The sequence below is a fragment of the Wasmannia auropunctata genome, unplaced genomic scaffold (genome assembly GCF_000956235.1).
Source record: "Wasmannia auropunctata unplaced genomic scaffold, wasmannia.A_1.0 LD335047.1, whole genome shotgun sequence".
Taxonomy (NCBI): Eukaryota; Metazoa; Arthropoda; class Insecta; order Hymenoptera; family Formicidae; genus Wasmannia; species Wasmannia auropunctata.
This window is the reverse complement of record NW_012027843.1, coordinates 605,212-626,266: the sequence shown is the minus strand read 5'-3', so window position 1 is coordinate 626,266 and position 21,055 is coordinate 605,212. Positions and strand designations below refer to the sequence as shown.

Here is a 21,055-nt window from a genome sequence, read left to right as displayed (position 1 = left end):
TTTGATGCAAATTATATGATTTCTGACATATTCCTTGAACACAGTGTTTTCTTAATCTTAGTAATATAAATTTTTTGAATCAATTATTTTATAATTTTCGTAATTTTTCTAGCAATTATTGCTTCCATTGATTTTTTTATTATTATTTCGTATCAAATCTTCCTTATTAAAAATGTCAGCTTTGATTCACAAATCATGAAAATAAAAATTGAATTTCAAACATGATATGTGGATCGCATGTGAAGATCGCATGTCTCTTTTTTCCCCCCCTCCGTCAAATGAAAACATCAACTGTGTTGCATGGAAAATTACGAGAAGGGTATGCCGCTGAACGCGAATGACCTCGTAATCAAGAAGGGTTGGCATCATTATTCGGAAACGTTTCATTGAAAGGCAGGTCTCTGTCCGGCCGACGACGTGCCCGTTCTTCTCGACTCTCGAACCCGGTTATTCGTTCCTCGATGTCATCGGTGCCTTGGGCAACCATATCCTTCGCGCACACAGCTGACCTCGGTGGACCTCTAAGAAGCCCAACCCAGTCTACCAACCCACCGACCCACCAAGCCCACTATTAGTAACCTACTCCGTTACCGCCGACGATCAAGACGATTTCGATTCGCCGCTCGTACGTCCTTCCTCGCGAACGGCAACGATGCATTAAAGTAATGATACGTCGCGTCGTAAAAGAAGAACACAAGTAAAAATACTTATTTCACGTTATTCCCGTACGAAACACCGGGCGTCGTGACTACCTGTTTTTTTTTTTTTTTTTAAAGCAGCGCTTTGCCAATTATCTTAGTTTGCATGTGGACGTGGTGCGAAAAGCGTAACAAAATTTTTAGCATCCCGAGAGATCGGTGAGATCGATTATAATAAGTTTCATAGGACGGCTGACCATATTAGATTCGTAAATCGGTCAATCGCCGTGTGCCGTTCTCCCGACAAATCTCCAAATGGATCTCGTGAGCGAAAAGCGTCGGACCAGTTCACCAATTTGGAGACTCTAGTTTACCCGTGTCTGCGCCTTGACATAATCTTCATCGTGATCTGCTTTATGCAAATTTAGATTGTCATTGGTTCACGGATGTCATGAAACGCAATATACTAAAAAAAAAATGCTGATGCTATAATAATTTCGTATTCCGTAAAAATTTCAGTTCGCGTTACGGATAGAACTAGAATCGACGCACGCGAATCCACGTTGCAAAATGCTGAAATCCACGTTTCAGTATGATCAAAATTAATTACAGGATGTTAATATACGATGTTATATTAAAGCGAATTTCGCCGTCGCGGCTCTCGCAACGTCGCGATTCGAGGACGAAGGTGAGGAGAGCGCAGAAAATATTCATAAATCTATCCGACGCGCGGGATATCTTAATTATCCGTGTATGAAGTCGCTGTACGGAGGATCAGCGTATCCGGCCGATTTCGACACGATAAATAACGATTTGCCGTGATAACGCTACCGCTTTTCTCTATAATTTCACGTTTACGTAAGCTCACTCGGCGTCGCGAAGGTAGCTATTAGCGATCAATTAATATAATGCTGAGCATGTATCATCGAAAAAAGACGCGCTACTGCAGCTACATACCCAGGAGTGATATATCTATTTTTGCACTCGCGCAGCACCTTCCATTTCACACGTTGATGTTGCCGCGGAATGTAAATTGTTGCGGACAATTTCTACGCGACATGTCATCGACTAAATATTTTATCATCGCGACGCGCGCAGAATGTCGCCGTAAATAAGAACAGGAAACGATCGATAGATCCGTCGATCAAACGCACGGTATCTTAATCTCTTCACGGACAATCTCATATACGTGGAGAGATATCTTTTTGAAAATATATAGAGACGCTCTCAGCGTTTCACGTGTAACAAGAAGAGAGTCGAGATATTTTTGTAGACGCCCTCTTCAACAATATGACACTATATATACGTCAATGATCTGCAACATCCCGATAAACATCTCGGTCCCGATTTTCGTGTCGACACTCGCTACCTCCTCTTGACAATAACAAGCCGTTGGATCCGTGTAACTAAGGCACGCGTGACACTCTGGCACTTGTTGCTAAGACGCGACAAATAAAAAAGGGATAGGTATAGGACGTCAACACGAAAATCAGGCCGGAGATGTTCAGCCGATGCCGATCACTGATATACGTTAACACTGATATGTTGTAAATCTTGTGCATAAAGAAAAAGTTTATCTTTTTATTTGCCAGTTAAAAAGACTATCTTTGAAAAGGGATAATTATCTAAGAAAGATCTCTCTCATCCGGATAGTTTGAAGATAGCCGAAGGGCAAGAAGTAGTAAAACTTGATTTCATGATTTCGCATAAATTATCGGCAAGGGTATCTTGTGTGTGCACGCAGACGGTACGGAGAAAGGCGCTTTGCGCGCGCGCGCAAAAGCGAGAGAGAGAGAGAGAGAGAGAGAGAGAGAGAGAGAGAGAGAGAAAGAATGCAAGACGGGAAATATTAATAATCCCATTCACGGAGGCGTCCGATGTATCCCACATCTTTATTCTCGCGGAATTTGATAGCTCGGGGGAAGACTACGTCGGTTTTAGCGCCGGAGTTTCAGGATGTCTCGACCGTATCTCTGTTAACATTACGAACAGAGCAGAACAAAATAAAGTTCAACATTATTGTTTACTTTTTATCTCCAAATCACTATAATGTCTTCAACAAAGCACAAATCAGAATGAGAAAATTTAATTATGCTGCAGTACATTGTTCTAAATAACGGAATATGAGATATAAAGATTTTTTTTGCGACGAGCTCGCGGGATATCCGCTTCCGAAGTGCATGTGTTCGTCATCCTGCCACGAGCAACTCCCACGTGCGACTGCGGAAATATTGATCATGGTGTTTGACCGCGACCCCCGATGCTATCGATATTGCGCGCTCAAAGGAACGACGCGCCACGCCGAGGCGACTGGCGTCGACTACCTCCTCGAGCGCGTACGACTCTCTCATTTACGTTTTACGCTTACACTTTGCGTCCTCGGTGCACAACGCGCGCGGCGCGCACCGCGCCGATCGTTATCCGCGAGGAGTTCGTTGCGAGCGCGCCTTTGTGCGTCGCGATTTTCTCGGGTACGGAGCGGGATTCTTAAGGCGGATAACAGGATGCGGAGTATTAATCATTTCATTCACCTGATATCCGCGATCGTTTATACAGCCCCGCTCGCTCGCGCGTCGCGCCGTACGGCGCGCGGCGATCACGCGCGCGCGTTCAAACGGTCGCCGGATCGGATGCGACGGAGTAATAAAATTTTCACGATTCCGTATAAATTATCGGGACCGGGCACCCGTGGGCACAGCCGACGACGGATACAAAATAACGGGCGTGTCTTCGCGAACGGGCATTATTTGCGCCGTCTTAATTCCGCTCTCGGTAGTGCGCGTCGCTATAAAACGGACGATAAAGTGCACTCTCGGATCCCGGATCGACGCGGTTCAAGGGGTCATAAACGCCAAAGTTAATAAGCCAGTGAGATGGGTGAAATACAATGACGACGTTCTAACGGTGCGATTTGCATATCGGCATGGCGCTGGAACAATGCGCCAATTGCAGCTCTTGTCGGCAGCCTGCTTACACGTTTGTTTCCTAGTCGTCCCGATGGAGTATCGCCGCGATATACTTGTTTGTGCACCTCGTAAAGAACGTGCACCGGATAAAAATGTTTCACAGAAAATTTCTGCTCCAGTCGGGTTACGTGAATAAAAGAAATTCGATCACGAGATCGATACAAATAACAATCTTCATGTTACAATACACTTTTTTTTATATATTTGAATGTATTCCTTATATATTCCTTATATATTCAATGCATAGAAACTATGCATAGAAATAGTTTCTGTGGTATCAATGTCCAAAGTCATTCTTATGATAATGAGTGTGTATAAGAAGCAGTAGGGAAGAAACCCGTACAGCACTAAAAAGGGGAAGGACGATAAACCTATTTTCCTTCTCCGATATCTTAATTCTTCGAAGGTGTTGAAGGGGTCGCGTTACAGGTCCGGCTTCCATTTCGCTGTGGTTCCTGACTTGTTGCATCAGAGGGAGAGGAGAAGGCCGCGCATAGCTGACACCGACTAATGGTCGACCGAGGGGGCCTCGCAGAGGGTACGCGATAAACTCGGAACTGGACACTAGTAAACTCGTTCCGTTTTCTCGTTTACACGTGGCCGGCAAGGCGTTTTGTCCCGCGAATTGATCGGTACACAAAGCCGGGACGATGCGGGGCGTCGGATCAGTCGTTAAGAGAAACCGGACCCTGGCCGATAACTTCGATGAACCGCGGCGATTCCAGTACATCGCCGGAGATCGACCTTTTACTATACGCGAGCGACGACCTGTTCCCTACCACTCGCCGGATATCCCGATAATCGTAATTTTCAATAAAACCGTCGTGTATCAGTTTCGAATTGATTACTAATAAATAAAGCGTTCCGTTCGTCAAGCTGCGAGAAATAACGCGTTAAAAAGCGATATGAAGATAACGGAACAAGACAATGCCTGGACGAGACGTGAAATTGGATTAAGTAACAGGGAAGTGATCTCGAATCCGCTGAGGTGTTCGCTCCGCTTCTTCAAAGCGTCTCAGCGATGATATACCGATAAACAATGAAAATTATCGACTCATCGTTTCTCGGCGGATAATACTGAAGCCGCGAGAGGGGTTCTTTCGCTCCACTTTATATTAAGACCGCATCATCCGCCTGGTCTCCGTTCCGCAGCATCCGTATCAACGCCACCGCGCCGCGCCGCGCCGCGCCGGCCAGCCGGCCGGCAGGTCGTTTTTATTCGATGCCCATGATTGCCTGACCGATAACGCGTATATCCGAGTAAGCATCAGAGTCCCGAGATAGCACCACCATCTGGGGCAACATCGCCCGTAACATCATCCAACCGGACCCGGGCGCAGCATCCATTACCCGAGATGCCCGTTGCGTATTGTATTGCACCGAGAGATCCCGCGACCCGCTCTTCCTTCTGCATTCCCTCGTCGTCGTCGTCGTCGTCGTCGTCGTCACGAAGAGCGCTTTATTAATGTCTCTATTCGCGACGTCCGCGCGCGGATAGACGCATTATTCGCCCGTCGCGAGGCCCGCGCCTTCTCTCGAACGCGCACGTCGTTTAAATCGCGCGTCAATCACGCAGAGCGAATGAGCGCTTGGAGCGCGGGCGCGCTCCAACTTTCGCCCCATTAATTGTGTTTATCGTTCTGAATGTTGCGCGTGTTACGAAAGCGCGAACCGAACAATCCGGAATGCAGCCGAAGGTGTGTGTATAGGTATAATCCCGTCTAACGGATTTATTCATCGCAAGGATCGCGGCTGTCGCAATTAGCATACAAATGCGTCGCGTAGGAATATTTCGCGACTGATTTGTTGTGGCACGGCCACTTTGACATATCGCCGTTTTAGAAGCGTAACGCGATTATATAGCGTTGTTTGTCGACAACGAGAGTAAAACTATATTGCTAGAACTTCGCTACCGTTCGCGGAACTCGCGTCGAGAGACTCGCCGTAACGTTGCGAAAGCTTCTGAAGAGAGATTGAACAGAGATCCCCTTAAGCAATCGCTAATAAATACGCGATAAATTAGATCGGATGTTAACACTTTCTACAAACAATCTGTAAAAGGCGGAAGATGCGCGATTTTGTTATTTATTCAACGCGACGTAATGTTTCTCTCATCGCGTCGCCCTCGATCTATCTGGCGGTTTCGCTGTGCGCAGAAGCCCATCAATGGATCGTAAACGCAACAGATGCATCGCGTGTTATCTCGAGACACGCGGTGCACGGAAGACACGTTCTCGGGACGATCGATTATCGTAATTAACGCTCGCGATTAACGGTTTCGGGGCTCGACTTTGCCTCCTTGACGCCTCCCACGAGCGCGCCTTCATCTATAATACCTTGTAACACGCCGCGGAAGGGAGACTTTCTAATATCTCGCCGATGTCGAATTTACCGCCGATACTAATTCCGCCGAGTGCCTAAAATGTTAATCCACAAAAAGTTACACGTATCACTAAAATTATCGTCGTACGCGCATGCAAAGGCAAAAAGAAAAATATATCTCAAATGACAGGGCATCGTCATTTTATACCCTTGTAGCATACGGTATGTGCAGTCGTAACTCGCAGAATTTGAAAAAAAAAGTTCATTGTAAATTAAACGTCTGGAAGAATTCCGCGCGTACGTCGGAAAGGTGGATGCGCAACGCGATTCCCGAGTAACATTTATTTCTTTACGCCATAAATCTCGAAAAGGGCAACGGGTGAAGTCAATCATCTTGCCTAATCGCTAAACATACTCGACGCTCACGAAGAATGGGGCTCGCAGCTTTCTTCCGAGAAATGATTATCCTCGTTGCGAACCTTCTGTGGATATCCTGGTAGCGTACAGATAGGGTCAAAGCTCATCCGCGCTACCTACCCCAGTCCTCGTCCCTCTTTCTCTCTGGCACGCTCGTCTATCTGGAGTACGTCACGGTACCTTCACCGCGTCGGAAAGCAGCTATCGATTTTTCGATCGTCCTCCCCCCCTCCCCCACCCCGTGTAAAAGCCGCCGTGAAACGAGCCGCGCGCTCTCAATATTTCGTGAACGAGCGAACGAGAAGCTGCTCCCCTCGCGAACCGCAAGCGCACGCGAGAAGAGAGGTGCACTGAAACTCCCTGCCTCTCCGCGAACGCGGAAGGTGAAGCCTCATCGAAAGTGATTTATACCCGCACGCTTTGCGATTAATCTCCGCTCGGCGATTGATTTTAATGTCACGATAATACTCGGCAGGTTACGCTCCGCCGAACGATTTCGCGTGTTTGTTTCTGCTCCAGCAATCGCGCTGCCGCGATTTTTCGCGCCTACGTCGTTAGTAATTAGGACACGTGTCGATTAACAATGACGTAAACGTATGTTTTAACGTCACGTGGATGGAATCGCGTGAAAAGACGGATACTGTACAGATCTATCATTCAACTTTAATAACAGGTATTTGCGCGTTCGATTAGTAAATTTGAAGATTAAAGCAGCTTTCTCCTAAATATTTTCAGTGCGGTAACAGATAAAAGAAAAAATATGTTTTACGATTAATTTAAAGTAAATCTCAATTAAATTGTGTGCTGTACGCGCACGAGGCAAAAACGTACGCGTCGATTGGCGTATAAAGATACATCCGTGGTTGGAAAACGATCGGATGGACGAAATTTACGAGACATTTATCGAAGTACGCTTGTAAGCGAGAAATCAATGAAGACGAACATGGATAAAAGGAGCGACAGGTGGAGACGCGGATCTTCTAAAATGCGCGTAACTTGGCGCGTTAAGCGCTACCGCGTTCGAGCGCTAATGGGAAAAATACGCGGTTGTAAATAGCCGCGGCTACTCGCGCGAGGAATCCTCATTAGCATCGTAACGTCGACATAAGTTATAGCTCTTAATAATAGAGGCGTCCCTAGACTATGGCGAGAGGCGAAAAAATCGCGCCACGTTCCGTGTGTAGCAGAGATGGAAGGAAGCTCGTAAGAATCTTCAAAGAGAAGAAAACGACGCTCGTGGCGTGCATGAAATACGCTAACATGTTCCATGATACATTTGAATTTACCAAATTTGCATTTAAAACAACAGCCAATATCTTAATATATTATCGTGCATGCGAAATTAAAACTGAAAAACGCACCAAAGATTAAGAATCGTCTAGAAAAATCGCTTAACAATTTTTAATGAAGTTTTTCAAGTATACGTCTTTAAGATTTTTGTGTTATTTCATTTCAAATGGTAAAGCGAATAGAAAGATATTAGGATAAACTCTCTCGCCAGGATAAACGAGCACGAACGCCATCGCCACGCCGGGGAGCGCGTTTCGAGCGCTGGCTCCGCTACGTAAGTATACGACGAAGAAATAATGAAAAGCCGAGCGATAAATAATGCATCGGCTACCGCGGGAGGCATATAACTCATTCCACGGGAATATAGCCCCCGTATCGGGACCCGACGCCGTCGGTTCACCGCCGCCGTCCTTCTCTCTTCCTCTCCTTTCTCTTTTACCTCCTCTTTCACCACTGCCGCCTCCTCCTCCTCATCCTCTTCTTCCTCCGGTCCAGTCGCCCTCCGCCTCTCTCCACGGTGGATTCTCTACCTGCCATAAATCCGAGCGCTACCATCCGAGGCTCTAATTGCATTATAAATTGTGTATGCCCCTGTATATCCCGCGGACCGCATAACGCGGCGCGTTGCACCCGCTCGCCGCCGCGCCGTGTCGAATCGGCGCTTCCAGGATGCCGAGCGGACGGAGCTATCGGAAATCGAAGGGATCACGGTCGAACGCGGAAATCGTCCGAGTTTCTCGACCGAAAAATACCGGTTTTCAGATGACAGGACAACGGGGAGAGTCACGACGTCTCGGTTATACTTAACTAGAATATTCCGCCTAGTCGCCGCTCTCGAGCGGCGCTCTCGCTGCGTATAAGAATGGCACGCACCCGCGGACTCATGCGCAGCGTTACGCTCGCGTTGTCAAGCCGCGACTGGCATGTTACCGTAACACGAAACAATGGTATCTTACAGCAAAAAAAAAATTGCCAAAAGAATCGCTGCATTCGCGTGAATTTATCAAGATAATACAAGCTCATCGTAGGATATTATCATATAGCCAAGCACGGTATTGAAGATAATTCATGACACGGCTCAGATCACAATACGACAATGTCTTTCTCCCTCTCACTTTCCCCCTTTCTACCTCTTTCGCTCTCGCATATTGACAATTCATTAAATCAGTAGCTATTTACATATTAATTTTACAGGCATAAAGATTAATATATGTAAATTAACAGTGACTGATTTACGTCGCTCGCGAGGCAACGTGCGTATGTATGTATCTATATCTTGACGAGAGAAAGAAAGATTTTTAACGACAGCACCCGTCATCCGCGAGTGATTTATGAAAACGATGTTAAACTATAAAACAAAGTATTTCGCCGCGCGAGTGAGGCAATGGGAAAACAACGCGAAACTATAAAATGCGAACGTATCGATCTGTTGGGATCAGACAACGTTTCGAGTCGAAACTGCCAGTAACGATAAGTAGGCCTATTTTCAGTGGAAAAATTCAATGGAAAATTGTCGTTCCTTAGTTAGAGAATGTCAGATAGCGGCGAGAAAAGAGAGAAAGATAACAGAATGCTCACCCAAAGGTGAGCAGAGCAGCGTGATGTCATCCGACGTGGAACGAGCGCAACTTTAATGATATACATCGTCGGTGATGCGTGGCTTAGCGATTATCCTGGAATAGCTAATCGACCCAATCCAACCGCGAATTCCTGGTACCCCATTGACGAGAACAAAAAGATTCCTGCGCGGCCGCGGTTTTCTTCGCGCCTTATCCTTGAGCTGTCCTCATTTCTGTCTCGCAACAGGTGGCTTGATCATAAATACGAATTCATTGTCATTTCGACTCAATTATGTCCTCAAAAAAAAAAAAAGAATACAGGCCAGTCTCCTTCGCTTTTTCGAGAAAAGGAATTGATGTAGATTCAACTTTCATAATAAGAATAAATATCGTAGATTCGTCGCTTAGAAAAGGAAAGTGGGTTAAACCATTTATTGTTAGTTATATCTGGCCTTTCAGCTGTTTACATCTGGTACTCCTGTGTTGATTCGCCCCGGACTTTAATAAACCTAATATTCCCTCCTCACGGAGATCGCGATCTCGGGTTAGGCGATGACCTCGCTCTTTGTGCCGCGCCGTACGAGAATCGAAAAATCGACGTTCATGCGCGGAATTATCGCGGTACTGAGAGGAGGTCTCGGCACTCTTGAATGAATCCCACTGCCGAGGCGGCGCGGCCCGCGCGGCGGCGCGGTGCGGAGCATCTCCGCGCGCTTCTAGTCTGCCTCCTCAATGGGCAGATCGTTAGATAGGATCGGGAGACTCTGGACCAGCTCTATAAATCCTCCGCGGGCACAATTATATAGAGGGATACGGGGATTATTGTTGCAGACCGGAGAAAGCCGCGACTTTCGTACGCGCACGGCCGCGGGGATTACCCTCATAAATATATTCAAGGTCCATTATGCGAGCCCGGGGACGTTGATAATGTAATAATGAGGGCGTAGGCTAATGAGACGCGCGCTGAAAACTTATCCCATAATTGCGATTGACGTCGAGATTTTACTTTGCTCGTTGCATTTTCCTTCTCTCTCCCTCTGCTTTTCCCTTCCTTTTTCTCTCTCTCTCTCTCTCTCTCTCTCTCTCTCTCTCTCTCAAACTTATCTTTGTACAATCATACAATTTATATTCATAATTATAACTTATATCTTTTCCGTTACTTATATCTCATAATTTTTCTTAACACAAAAATGTCTACTTATTTCAGCTATAAAATAAATTTAATGTATTTACTTTAATTCCCTCATACAAATGAAGATATTCACTGAGATATTACCCACATTTTCCTTTCGCTTCCGTCCATGACATTTTGCGACTACCGCTTCCACATTTATAATTAGTAGCGGCATTATCGTCACATTTTATCTCTCCTGGTTACGGTTGACGTAAAGCTCGTAACCCTCCCGCTACTTCTTTCATAAAGGTTTCCATATAGCGTCCTATCTCATGTTACATTTTCTTACAATACACATACATTTTATCGCCACTCTTCGATTTCTAAAGTGGGCGCTATCGACCTGCTTTTTCACATAAACAACATAATGCAGTGTTATCTGCACAGGTATCACCCACATTTCCCTCTCGTTTCCCAGCGAGAGTTGACATTTCGCGGGTGACGCCGCCATCCACGACGATTATTAGCGGCGATATTATCGTTATTACTTTTAACGTAACTATCGTCGACGATACTATTATTACCGTCATTACCACCGGTGCGCCGGTACGTCCGCCTATAATTGTATTTTATCTCTCCCCCTGCTTGAAATCCTCCTTCCAAGGTCGTAATAAACTCTCTCGACTCGCCGTCGTACGCGATGCCCGGTTCCTGTGTCTGGCCACCGATATAATGCTACCGTAACGTCCTAGAAGGAACCCGCCTCCCTTCGCGTCCCTGACCGACTCCCTTTCCTCGTCTACATCCTATCGCGTGCATCCATGCACCCAGGATACCCCGGGACGAGCGTCGCGATGAGTAAAAGGCCGCGCCGCCGCGCCGCGCCGTCCCCGCCGCTACTCTCGGAGGAGACACTCGTTTCACTCGAGAGAATCGGACGCGCACACATAAGCGGGCCGCTATACGGTCCCGCTTATGCGCATCCGTGCCTCTAATTACCCGGGATGAAGACATCATGGAGAGTCGCCAGAGTCGGCTCTCCGTGGTCCGCTCGCTCGCTCCCAAGCGACGCGCCGCCATCAAAGGAACGAACGCTCGTGTACGTTTTGTTGGCCGATATTTCGCCTGATTATTTATTATCGTTACGAGAGCGCGCGGCCGATCATTATCGCCGTGTTTATGGCATAGGCGTGCTCATTACTCCTAATAGCGTCCGTATCCGCGCCATCGCTCCTTCCCTTCGTGAGCGGATTAAATGCATTCAGAATTTTTGCGAGTATCGCGACGATTCTCTCGTACACAGGTTGCTTTATGGATTTGTTTTCAACGTTTCAAAATATAAATACAGACGTGGAATACACTTATATTTAAACGAGCGACTTTTGTTCTTTTTTTCGTGAAACTTTATATCGGTGAAAAAAAATTAGTGCCAACTAATTGTCGTAACAAACGTTAATTAATAGCGTGTATCAAAAGTATCAAAAACGTCCGTTCTATTTATGTTGGTTGATCCTCAATGCTCGTACACACGTATCTTCAAGTGTAATACCACCAACCGCCGCGACAATAATATTCTTTTATAGACGATAATATTATTTTATAGATGACTTGATAAAATCATCATCGGGTTTAATGGTGGATACGCCGGCAAGTTTTTGTCGTTCATATAAGATCGTTATGACAGACATAAGAGGTATACGGGCAGTAATACGAAATAATTAACTTTACGATGTTTTTCGTAGACAATTAAAGTTACCGATCAATTAGTCAAGATCGACTCACGCATGTAAGTGTGCGCGTGAGTGCACATCGACACGCAATCGCGGCATTCTCCTGAGAAAATAATTTCGTGCTTTCGATAAATAAAGCCAATTCCGCCACGTTTCATTGGCCAAACGTTTTTACACATCCCTCCGAGACAAACGAGATGCGTGAGAGAAGGGGAAAAATGTTTCATTAAACTCTCTCCCCCTAATGCGATATGCGGGAAAGAATTAATAACACGTGCCAAGAGGGGTAAGCAGTGATAAACATGCTGGATGTGCAACTCACCATTGTGAAGCCTACTCTTGGAGGTGCGTAGGTGTTCGATAATGGAGGTGAGGGGTCTGCGGCCACCACCGCTGCCACCCCCACAACTCCAGGGGGAGTCTCGCTCCGAGCTGTCCGCCAGGTTGTCACGATCCCTAAAAATAAAAAGGAAGAAATTACGTTAGAGACGAGAAATGAGGAATGCATCGAAAGCTGCGGCAATAAGGCGAGAATGATGAATAATGAATGCATTTGAGAACGGGGAGTGATGAAAAACGAAATATTTCGAGTTAAGTAGCAGTTTGTGCATCTAGAACATGATGATAATAAAAAATTGCGAAGGTAGAGTGTGATAAATAACTTGGAAACTGACAAGTACGGAACATAGATCATAACGATATATTGATGATTAATTAAAATGTATCGCTGACAAGTAAATGAGGAATTAAATAAATAACCATATTAGTGAACGTATTACAACGGTGCTACACGCAAGCACGTAAGATTATATGTAATTACATTATTACGCGAGCTACACGTAATTACGTGAATCACTAATTATAGCATGTGTTGTAGTATAACTGTCTTACTTTCGATAATTAGAATATCATAATAACGGGGAATAATAATTTCTGTACAATGAACACATCGTCTGCACTAGCCTACCCTCGTACGAGTGCATTACAATTATACAATAAAAATATCGAGTCAGATCAATTATATCAATTTATTTCGCTCATACATCTCCGTACAGCCGGGAATAAAATGTGTTCAAACGTGGTTGACAACAAATTGCACGTCGATTCTTATCGTAGCTCGAAATGAGCCCCGATGTTTCTGCCGATAACAGCCAAGAATTTGCCACAGAGTTCATTGTCAGGCACGCCACGCGAAATCAAGCAAACCGTTACGAACCGGTTCGATCCCGTTTGAAAGCAGTGCTCATCGATAATCACATCAACTAATGTCCCGTCGTACGAGAAATGTCTCGCGTGTATACATATATACATGTAATTAGATAACGCGATGACGATGATGCACGATGCGCGTCAGACACCGCCGGTGCGTGGTGTCGCAATAAATTGTGGACTAAACTAAAGACAGATATAACGATCGCGGGTATAATCGCGCGGCGAAGCGGCATACCCGAGACGGCTTTCTTCCCGGAGAATTCCGCGCGCGATTCTTTCTGGCGTTTCGCGTGACAGCCGATAATCACGATTGGCAAAACCTTAATTATTTGCGCTGCGCGTATATGGGGAGAAAAAGTATCGCCCGCCGCCCGCCGTTGAACCCGGATATCTTGCAGGTGCCCATTAAAACCGCGCGTCCGGCAAGCCAGACAGCCTGATAACCGCTGTAATTAAATCGGCCGATTTCGTAAGAGCAACGAAACGGGAATGCGCGAATCATGCCCTCTACCGCGCGAGTTAAGGATGCGACGGCGAGTCCTGTTTCAGCCAGGACGAGTCAGCAGCTCCGCTCAAAGAACCGATCGCCATATTTCCTGGCTTCATGAAGAAATTCTCGCATATCATGCCAGCCGGTCCAGCGAGCGCCGTATCGGAGGCGTTGAGCGAGCGGATAGCACCTGCGCGTTTTCGCGAGTTAAACAGAACGATGACTAGAAAAGAGAGAATGATAAAATGGACATCCCTATTATACATTTTATATATTTGTTGTACCAAATAAAATAATTATTATTCATTTTATATGAAATTCTTGTTGCTATATGTATTATATACATATGTTCAACGACATATCACTTTCCGCAAAAAGAATCTCGGAACTACATGGAATTAAAGTGATCGTGTCTCCACGGAGCGAGGTGTCAGGGAGGACTCGAGCCTTTAAGCACAGCGGATCAAGCGACCCCGCGTTTTATTCGGCTTTCCCGCATGCAGAGAGCCCAGACTCCGACAAGCACGACGCTCGATCCGAGGCGAACTTATGGTTAGGTCGGCTTACAACCGGATCGGATCGATTCCCCCATGACACGTATGGCGATGTCGCCCGTGCATTATAGAGCCCGAGTCTCGATCGCTCAACCGGACGACAAGGCCCCGGCGGAACGACGCGGGGCCCCAAGTTTAGAATTCCCGCGGATCGTAATGCCCGGCGAAGACGACCGAGAAGAGAGGTCCGGCGAAACCGTTACCGCGAAGTCGTTAAGCCTCGTCGTTAAGTCGATTATCCGCAGCCCTTGACGACGAAGATCTCGCATCGTGTTTCCTCAGCGTCCACGATCCCACCGAGCCCCGGTCGGCCGTGTACGTTTATCGTCCGATAACGTATCGCCGTTGAAAGTGTCTTTCTGCACTGAGATTTTCCACGATTCCGTTTTATTGATCGTACTACAGGGCGGTCGGTGATAATATCACAATTTAACACAGTCACTAATCTTCGGATTGTGAAGTCCGTTGAACGTACGTTTATCGACTGTCGACTTCCGCGCGATTACCAGCTTGCGTAGCCGACACGATGGCTGAAAGTTTCGTTGTAAATGCTTAAAGTTCAGAGATATCTGCGGTAAGAAAATTTCCACCGCGTTCAACGACAGCGATGCATATCGATAACGCTTATTTATTTGAATTACCTAAAATATACGCTTGACAAATTTCCCTGATAATTTCATTAGCCGCCTTAACATTAGAAGAATTAAGAAAGTTAGAAAGTACTATACAATGCTATCCGATAGAATATTTGCATGCGCGAACAGATGCCAGATTGATCATAGAGCGGTAAATTTTCCCGATATAACACTAGTAGCTAGAGAATAATTAATTAAGAAGAACGATGACTTAAAACGGGCCATCAGGAGCCGAGTGGTTATCTCTCGAGGGATAAATACTGCAATATATATCCTGTCATAAATTTACGGGAGATATGACGAAAAAGAAGGTGGAAGAGGAAGAAGTCAAAGATGGCGCGGACGACCCGATGCAGCTTACCACCTGTCTCTTACGGTGCCACTCGAGCTGTAATTGCCGAAGAGAGAACGTCGTAATCATCGTCGTCGTCGTCGTCGTCGTCGTCGACGGCGACGATCGGCAGCGGCGACAAGGGTCGACCCTCTTCGAGAAAACTAAGCACCGCAACACAGCGGCCTGCTCTCAAGTGCCATAGAGTGTCATCAGCGGCTTGCAACGTCGCCGACTACAACGGCCGACAGTTTTCGCGTGAAGTCGAAGACAGACACGTAGCACATTTGCCAGGTACGAACCGTCGTACTCGATGAACAGAAGAGATTTTTCGAGGTTGTTTTCGCTCGTCCGCCGGTGACATCGCTCGGTAATAACGCAAATGGACTACGACGTCGAAACGATCGTGAAAAGACACAATATCAAACGAAATTACATTATCAAGACGGTAATAAAAAGCGAAAGTATAACACATTTATTTTCCGTAATGTATAATGCAATATATCTATCATAAACAATCATTAAAATTTTTTAATTTTTCCATAGAATTTTCTGAATTCTTTTTTTTTGCTTAAAATTTGAAAAAAAAAGAGTAATTTAAATAATGAAATAATTATCGCTCACTACTAGAATAATTAATATCCAATTAAAATAATAAATAATTAATTATTTTTTAAATAACAACAATTACTGTGTGATTATAGAACAGTTCACCTAGAGGAAAATATCACGTTCACCTAGAGGTAAATGCTCTGAAGTTGTATTCCACGGCTCCTAAAAGTACCATTCACTGAGATTCAGTAGCCGCGTGAAATTGTCCGTTCTTCCTGCCGGCGCGAACGGTGAATATATTTCTTGTTATCGCGAAAGCTGGACTTTAATTAATTAAAACGAGCTATAACGAGCGACGAGGTTCTTTGTTCCTGGAGAACTCCTGAAGAGCACCTCAACATTCAGATTCCTCGGACGCAGTGGGAACAGTGTGCGGTTTTGAATGAATACACCTTCCACGTATAGGTACCCAACAGAACTCCCGCTGGTAACAGCTGTGAGCTACGTCGAGATCAGCGTGTTTCAGCAGGATAGACAAATCCCGGAGAGGATCCCCATTGTGTGACATAGAGAGTTAGAATCACGCGTCTACGGTCGATTAAATGTGGTTAATAAAACTTGCAGGCTTTTCGTAAAACAAACATTACAGCCGAATTTAGAAATTTTCTCTAAGCTGCTTTCAACAAATTCGAATATTAAAATAAATCTTTAATTTCGTGAAACATTTATAACTTTTATGACTTTTCAATTCTAACTCAAGTTAATAACGTATTTTATTAGAGAATTCTTACATAAATATTTCTGCTGAAATTATCAAAGTTGAATACTAAATATAACAATTATTTATGGAAAAATACGCCGACAGTGAGCTGATAGAAATGAACACGTAAAATCAAAGAAAATTTGGAAGAGTAGCTTCTCGCAACGTCGAGGCGAAATCCCAACGAGCCACGCAATAAAATACTTCACGTGCCGACGACTGCACGTGAGAAATAAATACGAGCCAGCGGATTGCATCCATCACGACCACCCGAGGCTACACGCTGCAATTTCGTAACGTCTAATTAATCCTATACGCACGGGCGCAACGAACTGCCTCCGCCATCGCATAAACTATACCACCCGCGCGCCCCCGCTCGATTCCGATCGGTCGCACTATGAAAAGACAAAAGCGCCCATTTCGAATTCACCGAGCTGATCGACCGCACATGCACAATCCGGCCGTAAATCGCAGTGGTGCTGTTCCTAGCTCGCGAGTAGCGAGCAAGCGATTAGCGGCTCAAGCACTCGCCGGGTGCGCGCCCGTTGGCAGCGTGTAACCGATGAAACCTTTTCCGCGAAAGCTCACCGACCTGGCGCTAGGGATCAATTCAATGCCTCGTTGACTTCAATGCATTCAATCGCGCGAAAATCCACTGAATGTGATTCCAAATTCAATCTATCAATATTTATCCTGAAGAAACGAATAAATGTCAAAACACACGCCACCTCATGCAATCGACGCATACCACGTATTCAAATAAATATGTTTAAAATTATGATTATTTAACATCATATGGTAGTTAAATGCTTTGAGAATGATACAACGATTGATATTGTTGAAATAGTAAATTTCTCACGTCCCTAAGTAACTGTTCGCGAGTGAGTGATTGAGGTAATGATTTGAAACAAGCAATTTTAGTTTTAATTTATAGTATGATTTCATCACTGTCCTTACACAAAATTATGTACACTGTGTATGTACAACGAATCAAATAAATGCGCGATACAGAATGAGCAATTCTGTAATGTTCAACACAAATATCAATCTCATGCGGCGCGAACTTCGAAAGCAAGCAACGCCTTCGACTGATACAAATCAGCGTGATTGTATACAAAATTGTGAACGAACGTTCCGGAAAATGCAAGCTCCCGGTGATTTGTTACTCTAGGTTTTCTAAAATTCGAAGACGTCGATTCCATGACGTTATATCCAAACTATAAAATCTTCACAATATTTATAAACAGACTGATCAATATATATAATAAATAGGTTTCGATAAAACATAGACATCGAAAGTTATATTAGTGCGATTGAAAGCGCGTGCAATATATCACTAGAAACGTACGCTCGCAGAGATTCATCTGCTACTTGGCGATCCCGGGTATCGACGCCGGAGACGCGGCGTAACGAGACGACGGGGGAGAACGGCACGTCGACACGGGCATTGTGCGACTGATCTCTCGGAATCGGCATGTAATTAGCTGACCCGATAGGGTACCAGCTGGTCGACGAGTGCGCGCGTTAATGTGGCTCTAATGTCGTGGGGGCCCCCATCGCGGGGCTCTATACCGGCGTGCCGGCTAGCCTTTTAGAGCAGCGGCAGCGGCGCATGAGGCCTTTTCGACGTGCATACGATCTTGCGCTCTCCTGCCATCGAGCCGCGCGCTTTGCCGCTACTCCCTTTGCTCGCCGCTCGCTCGCTCTCTCGTCCAGCATCCGTTAGAGCGGATGCGCCGCGAGTCCGGAGTTACGAGCCGGTCGTTTCGCGATTTTTGCCGACCGGCGTGCAGAACCGAGCTCACCTGGGCGCTGCGCTGAACAGTCGACATAAAAAAAAGCTGTAAGTGCCATGTTCTTAAAAGTATTTTTACATTCAAGAGGATACCATACGCGTTAAAGTCAATAGCACTGTAAAAGCACTCCAGATTTATGAGATTATTTATGATGTACAGAATGGATAGCAAAAAATTTCTTATGCCCTTCCTGAAGAAATTTTGAACGAATGTTACTTCGAGAAGCAATTGCTTTGGGGAATATGGCTTATTTTCCTCATCGAGAATTTATTGTATCGACAATTGACATTTTAATGTGCTATATTAATATTTATGTATCCAAAGAGAATGATTGCAATTCTCAATTTTAATCGGTTCGAATTTCTACGAGATTAAGTTTTAGTGTGTTTAGCTCCAGTTTCGTGAGAAATTTACTTGCCGTCGCCCACTGTGACGCGACTTACAAAATATCGTCTTTCATCAGAAGATTAAAGCAAGCCTGCGAGAGACTGCCAGAGGTAATGCCCGAAGACGGTAGTGCACGTTCTTCCGAGAAATTATCGTCCTCGGGTTCGTTGGAGCGCGCACCTTTGCGGCGCTGGCAGGTAAAAAGCTTCCAGCCGGGTGACCCGCAGAGACGATGACGAACGTGACGAGCAAAATAATCGCTGGCATCGATAAGGCAGGTAATCGAGGCAAGGGTAGCCTGGCAGGCTCTCACGAGGTTGCCTCTCATCAAGGACGCATTAAGGAAGGACTCGCCGGACGTCCCGTGGGGAAGGGGTGAGAACGTGCCGCTACCGAGGAGGAAGGACAACATCGATCAAATCGTCTTCGGATCGTTTGAGAGCTAACCTCGAGAAACTTACTGGCAGCAGTGACTGATGGCGCGTATATACCGCGGCTCGGAAGAACCTCCTCGCAGAAATTCCCCGGGAAAGTCTGTGTTTAATTAGCGGACTGTGATGAATTCTTTGATTTAAGAGCAACGCGCTCGAGGTCCGCGAAGGTCAGGCAAGAAATTCAAGAGCGCGATGCGAGAGATATCGGTCGGCCGTTTCGGATCGTCTTCGGAAGCCAGAGCTCCTGGAAACGCGAACTCGAACTCCTGCACGGCGGCAGCCACCGCAGTTGCTGCCGTACGCGAATACGGAAATCGGGATACGTGATCTACGCCTCTCCCCGCGACCGGTCACGTCCGCAGAATTAATCCGCGGCGAGAAAAGTGCGCGCTTCAAGCTGCGACGGCCGTATCAAATTTTGTATCGCTTTCACTGCAACTTTCTACCAATGTCTTGTGCCGCGGATATAACGCGGCGCACGTAACGGTCGACACGACCGCAAAATGATCGACGATCGACAGTTATCGCCGGAACGATCTCGGGAGGAAGTGCACCTGCCAAATCGAGGTCATGGCCGCCGTGGGGTTCGCGCTCGAATCGAATGCCGCCCCTTTCTCCTCGCGGGAGAAAGAGATGGCCGCGCCGTGGATCGTCTGTGTGTTTGTTCTATTTGCTCAACGTCAAACTCAATGTTCAGCTCATATTAGACGCGAGAACGGGCATCGCGATCTACCTTTCCTATACGTAGTGATTTCTACTCATTGACATTTGAGCAATTAACACGAGTTTCTCCAATTTCCAGAATGGTTTCTATAGTAATGTTTCGTGAAGCTAGCGAAGCATTAAATTCCCAATGCGCGTTATCTCGTGTGCGTTAAAACAAATTATTCTTATCTCGCGGAAGTAACAAGACTGTACGATTATCCGACATAATAGAATAGTATAAAAGATACACGTATATAAAATAGAAAAGCTAAAGAAGATATACGTGTTTCATTAATAAATTTTCTTGTAGCGTAAAAAGAAAACGACGGTTTTTTTTATCGTTTGCTTTGTCACGTAATCGATTGGCATTGCGAGTCGCACAATGCGTGACTTGCGAATGTCAAGAACCGATTCCCGAGATTCCAGTTTAGTCACGCGTATACACGTGCAGCGCGGGCATTAAGCCGATTCCGCTCGAGCGAGAAAATCGATCGTTCATAATCGTTGCTCAATATCATTTGTCACATAACTTACCATTCGCAACGCGGTAAATGTAACGCAAATTTACGGTGTTAAGATATGAGAACACGCTGCTTTAATCACATTATATTGTGATTCTTTGCTCTAAAATATTTGCTCCACAGCAAGCTTATATTAAAAATTATTACAAGGAGAATTGATTAGCCGCTGCGATTTAAATCAACGAACATTGTAAACGTATACTGATAATTAAGAAAATATTCAGGACATTAATATACAGAATATAATTATCTGTTTCCTTATTACGTTGTATATTTAGAACTTGTAAAACTCGAATGTCGAATGACCGTGTTTACTTTTAAGCGCATGCTGCGAGGAAGCTGTGCCTTTATAGACTAACGACGTCGTGAATCGTCTAGAATCGTCTTGCACCAGGAAAGCTCTTTTCGTGGCACCGTAAATCCTCGCTCGGCCGTTTGCGTAACGGCGTGGCTTTTTACACTCGGCATCGCGAGATTGGCGAACCATAAAACCGCGACCCTTCTCGGCAGGCAAGAACCGATAATAAAAAGAGAGGAGGTACCAGCGCGACCGTCATACATCGATGATTCAATCGTCAGGAATGTCGCGCAATATGTCAAGAGGATTGTCTTTGCGTCACAATGGAGATGTCTGCGTTTCGC

General features: G+C 45.6%; 1 protein-coding gene across 1 annotated transcript in view; it reads right to left on the bottom strand.

Annotated features, from left to right (window-relative positions):
* The window catches only part of LOC105457798 (uncharacterized protein KIAA1522-like), a 209,557-nt gene that overhangs the window by 159,558 nt on the left and 28,944 nt on the right, over positions 1-21,055 (bottom strand). Inside the window, exon 3 of the mRNA XM_011702671.1 lies at positions 12,359-12,492. Within this exon, the coding sequence (XP_011700973.1) occupies positions 12,359-12,492 (134 nt within the window). The remainder of the gene's footprint in view (positions 1-12,358; positions 12,493-21,055) is intronic.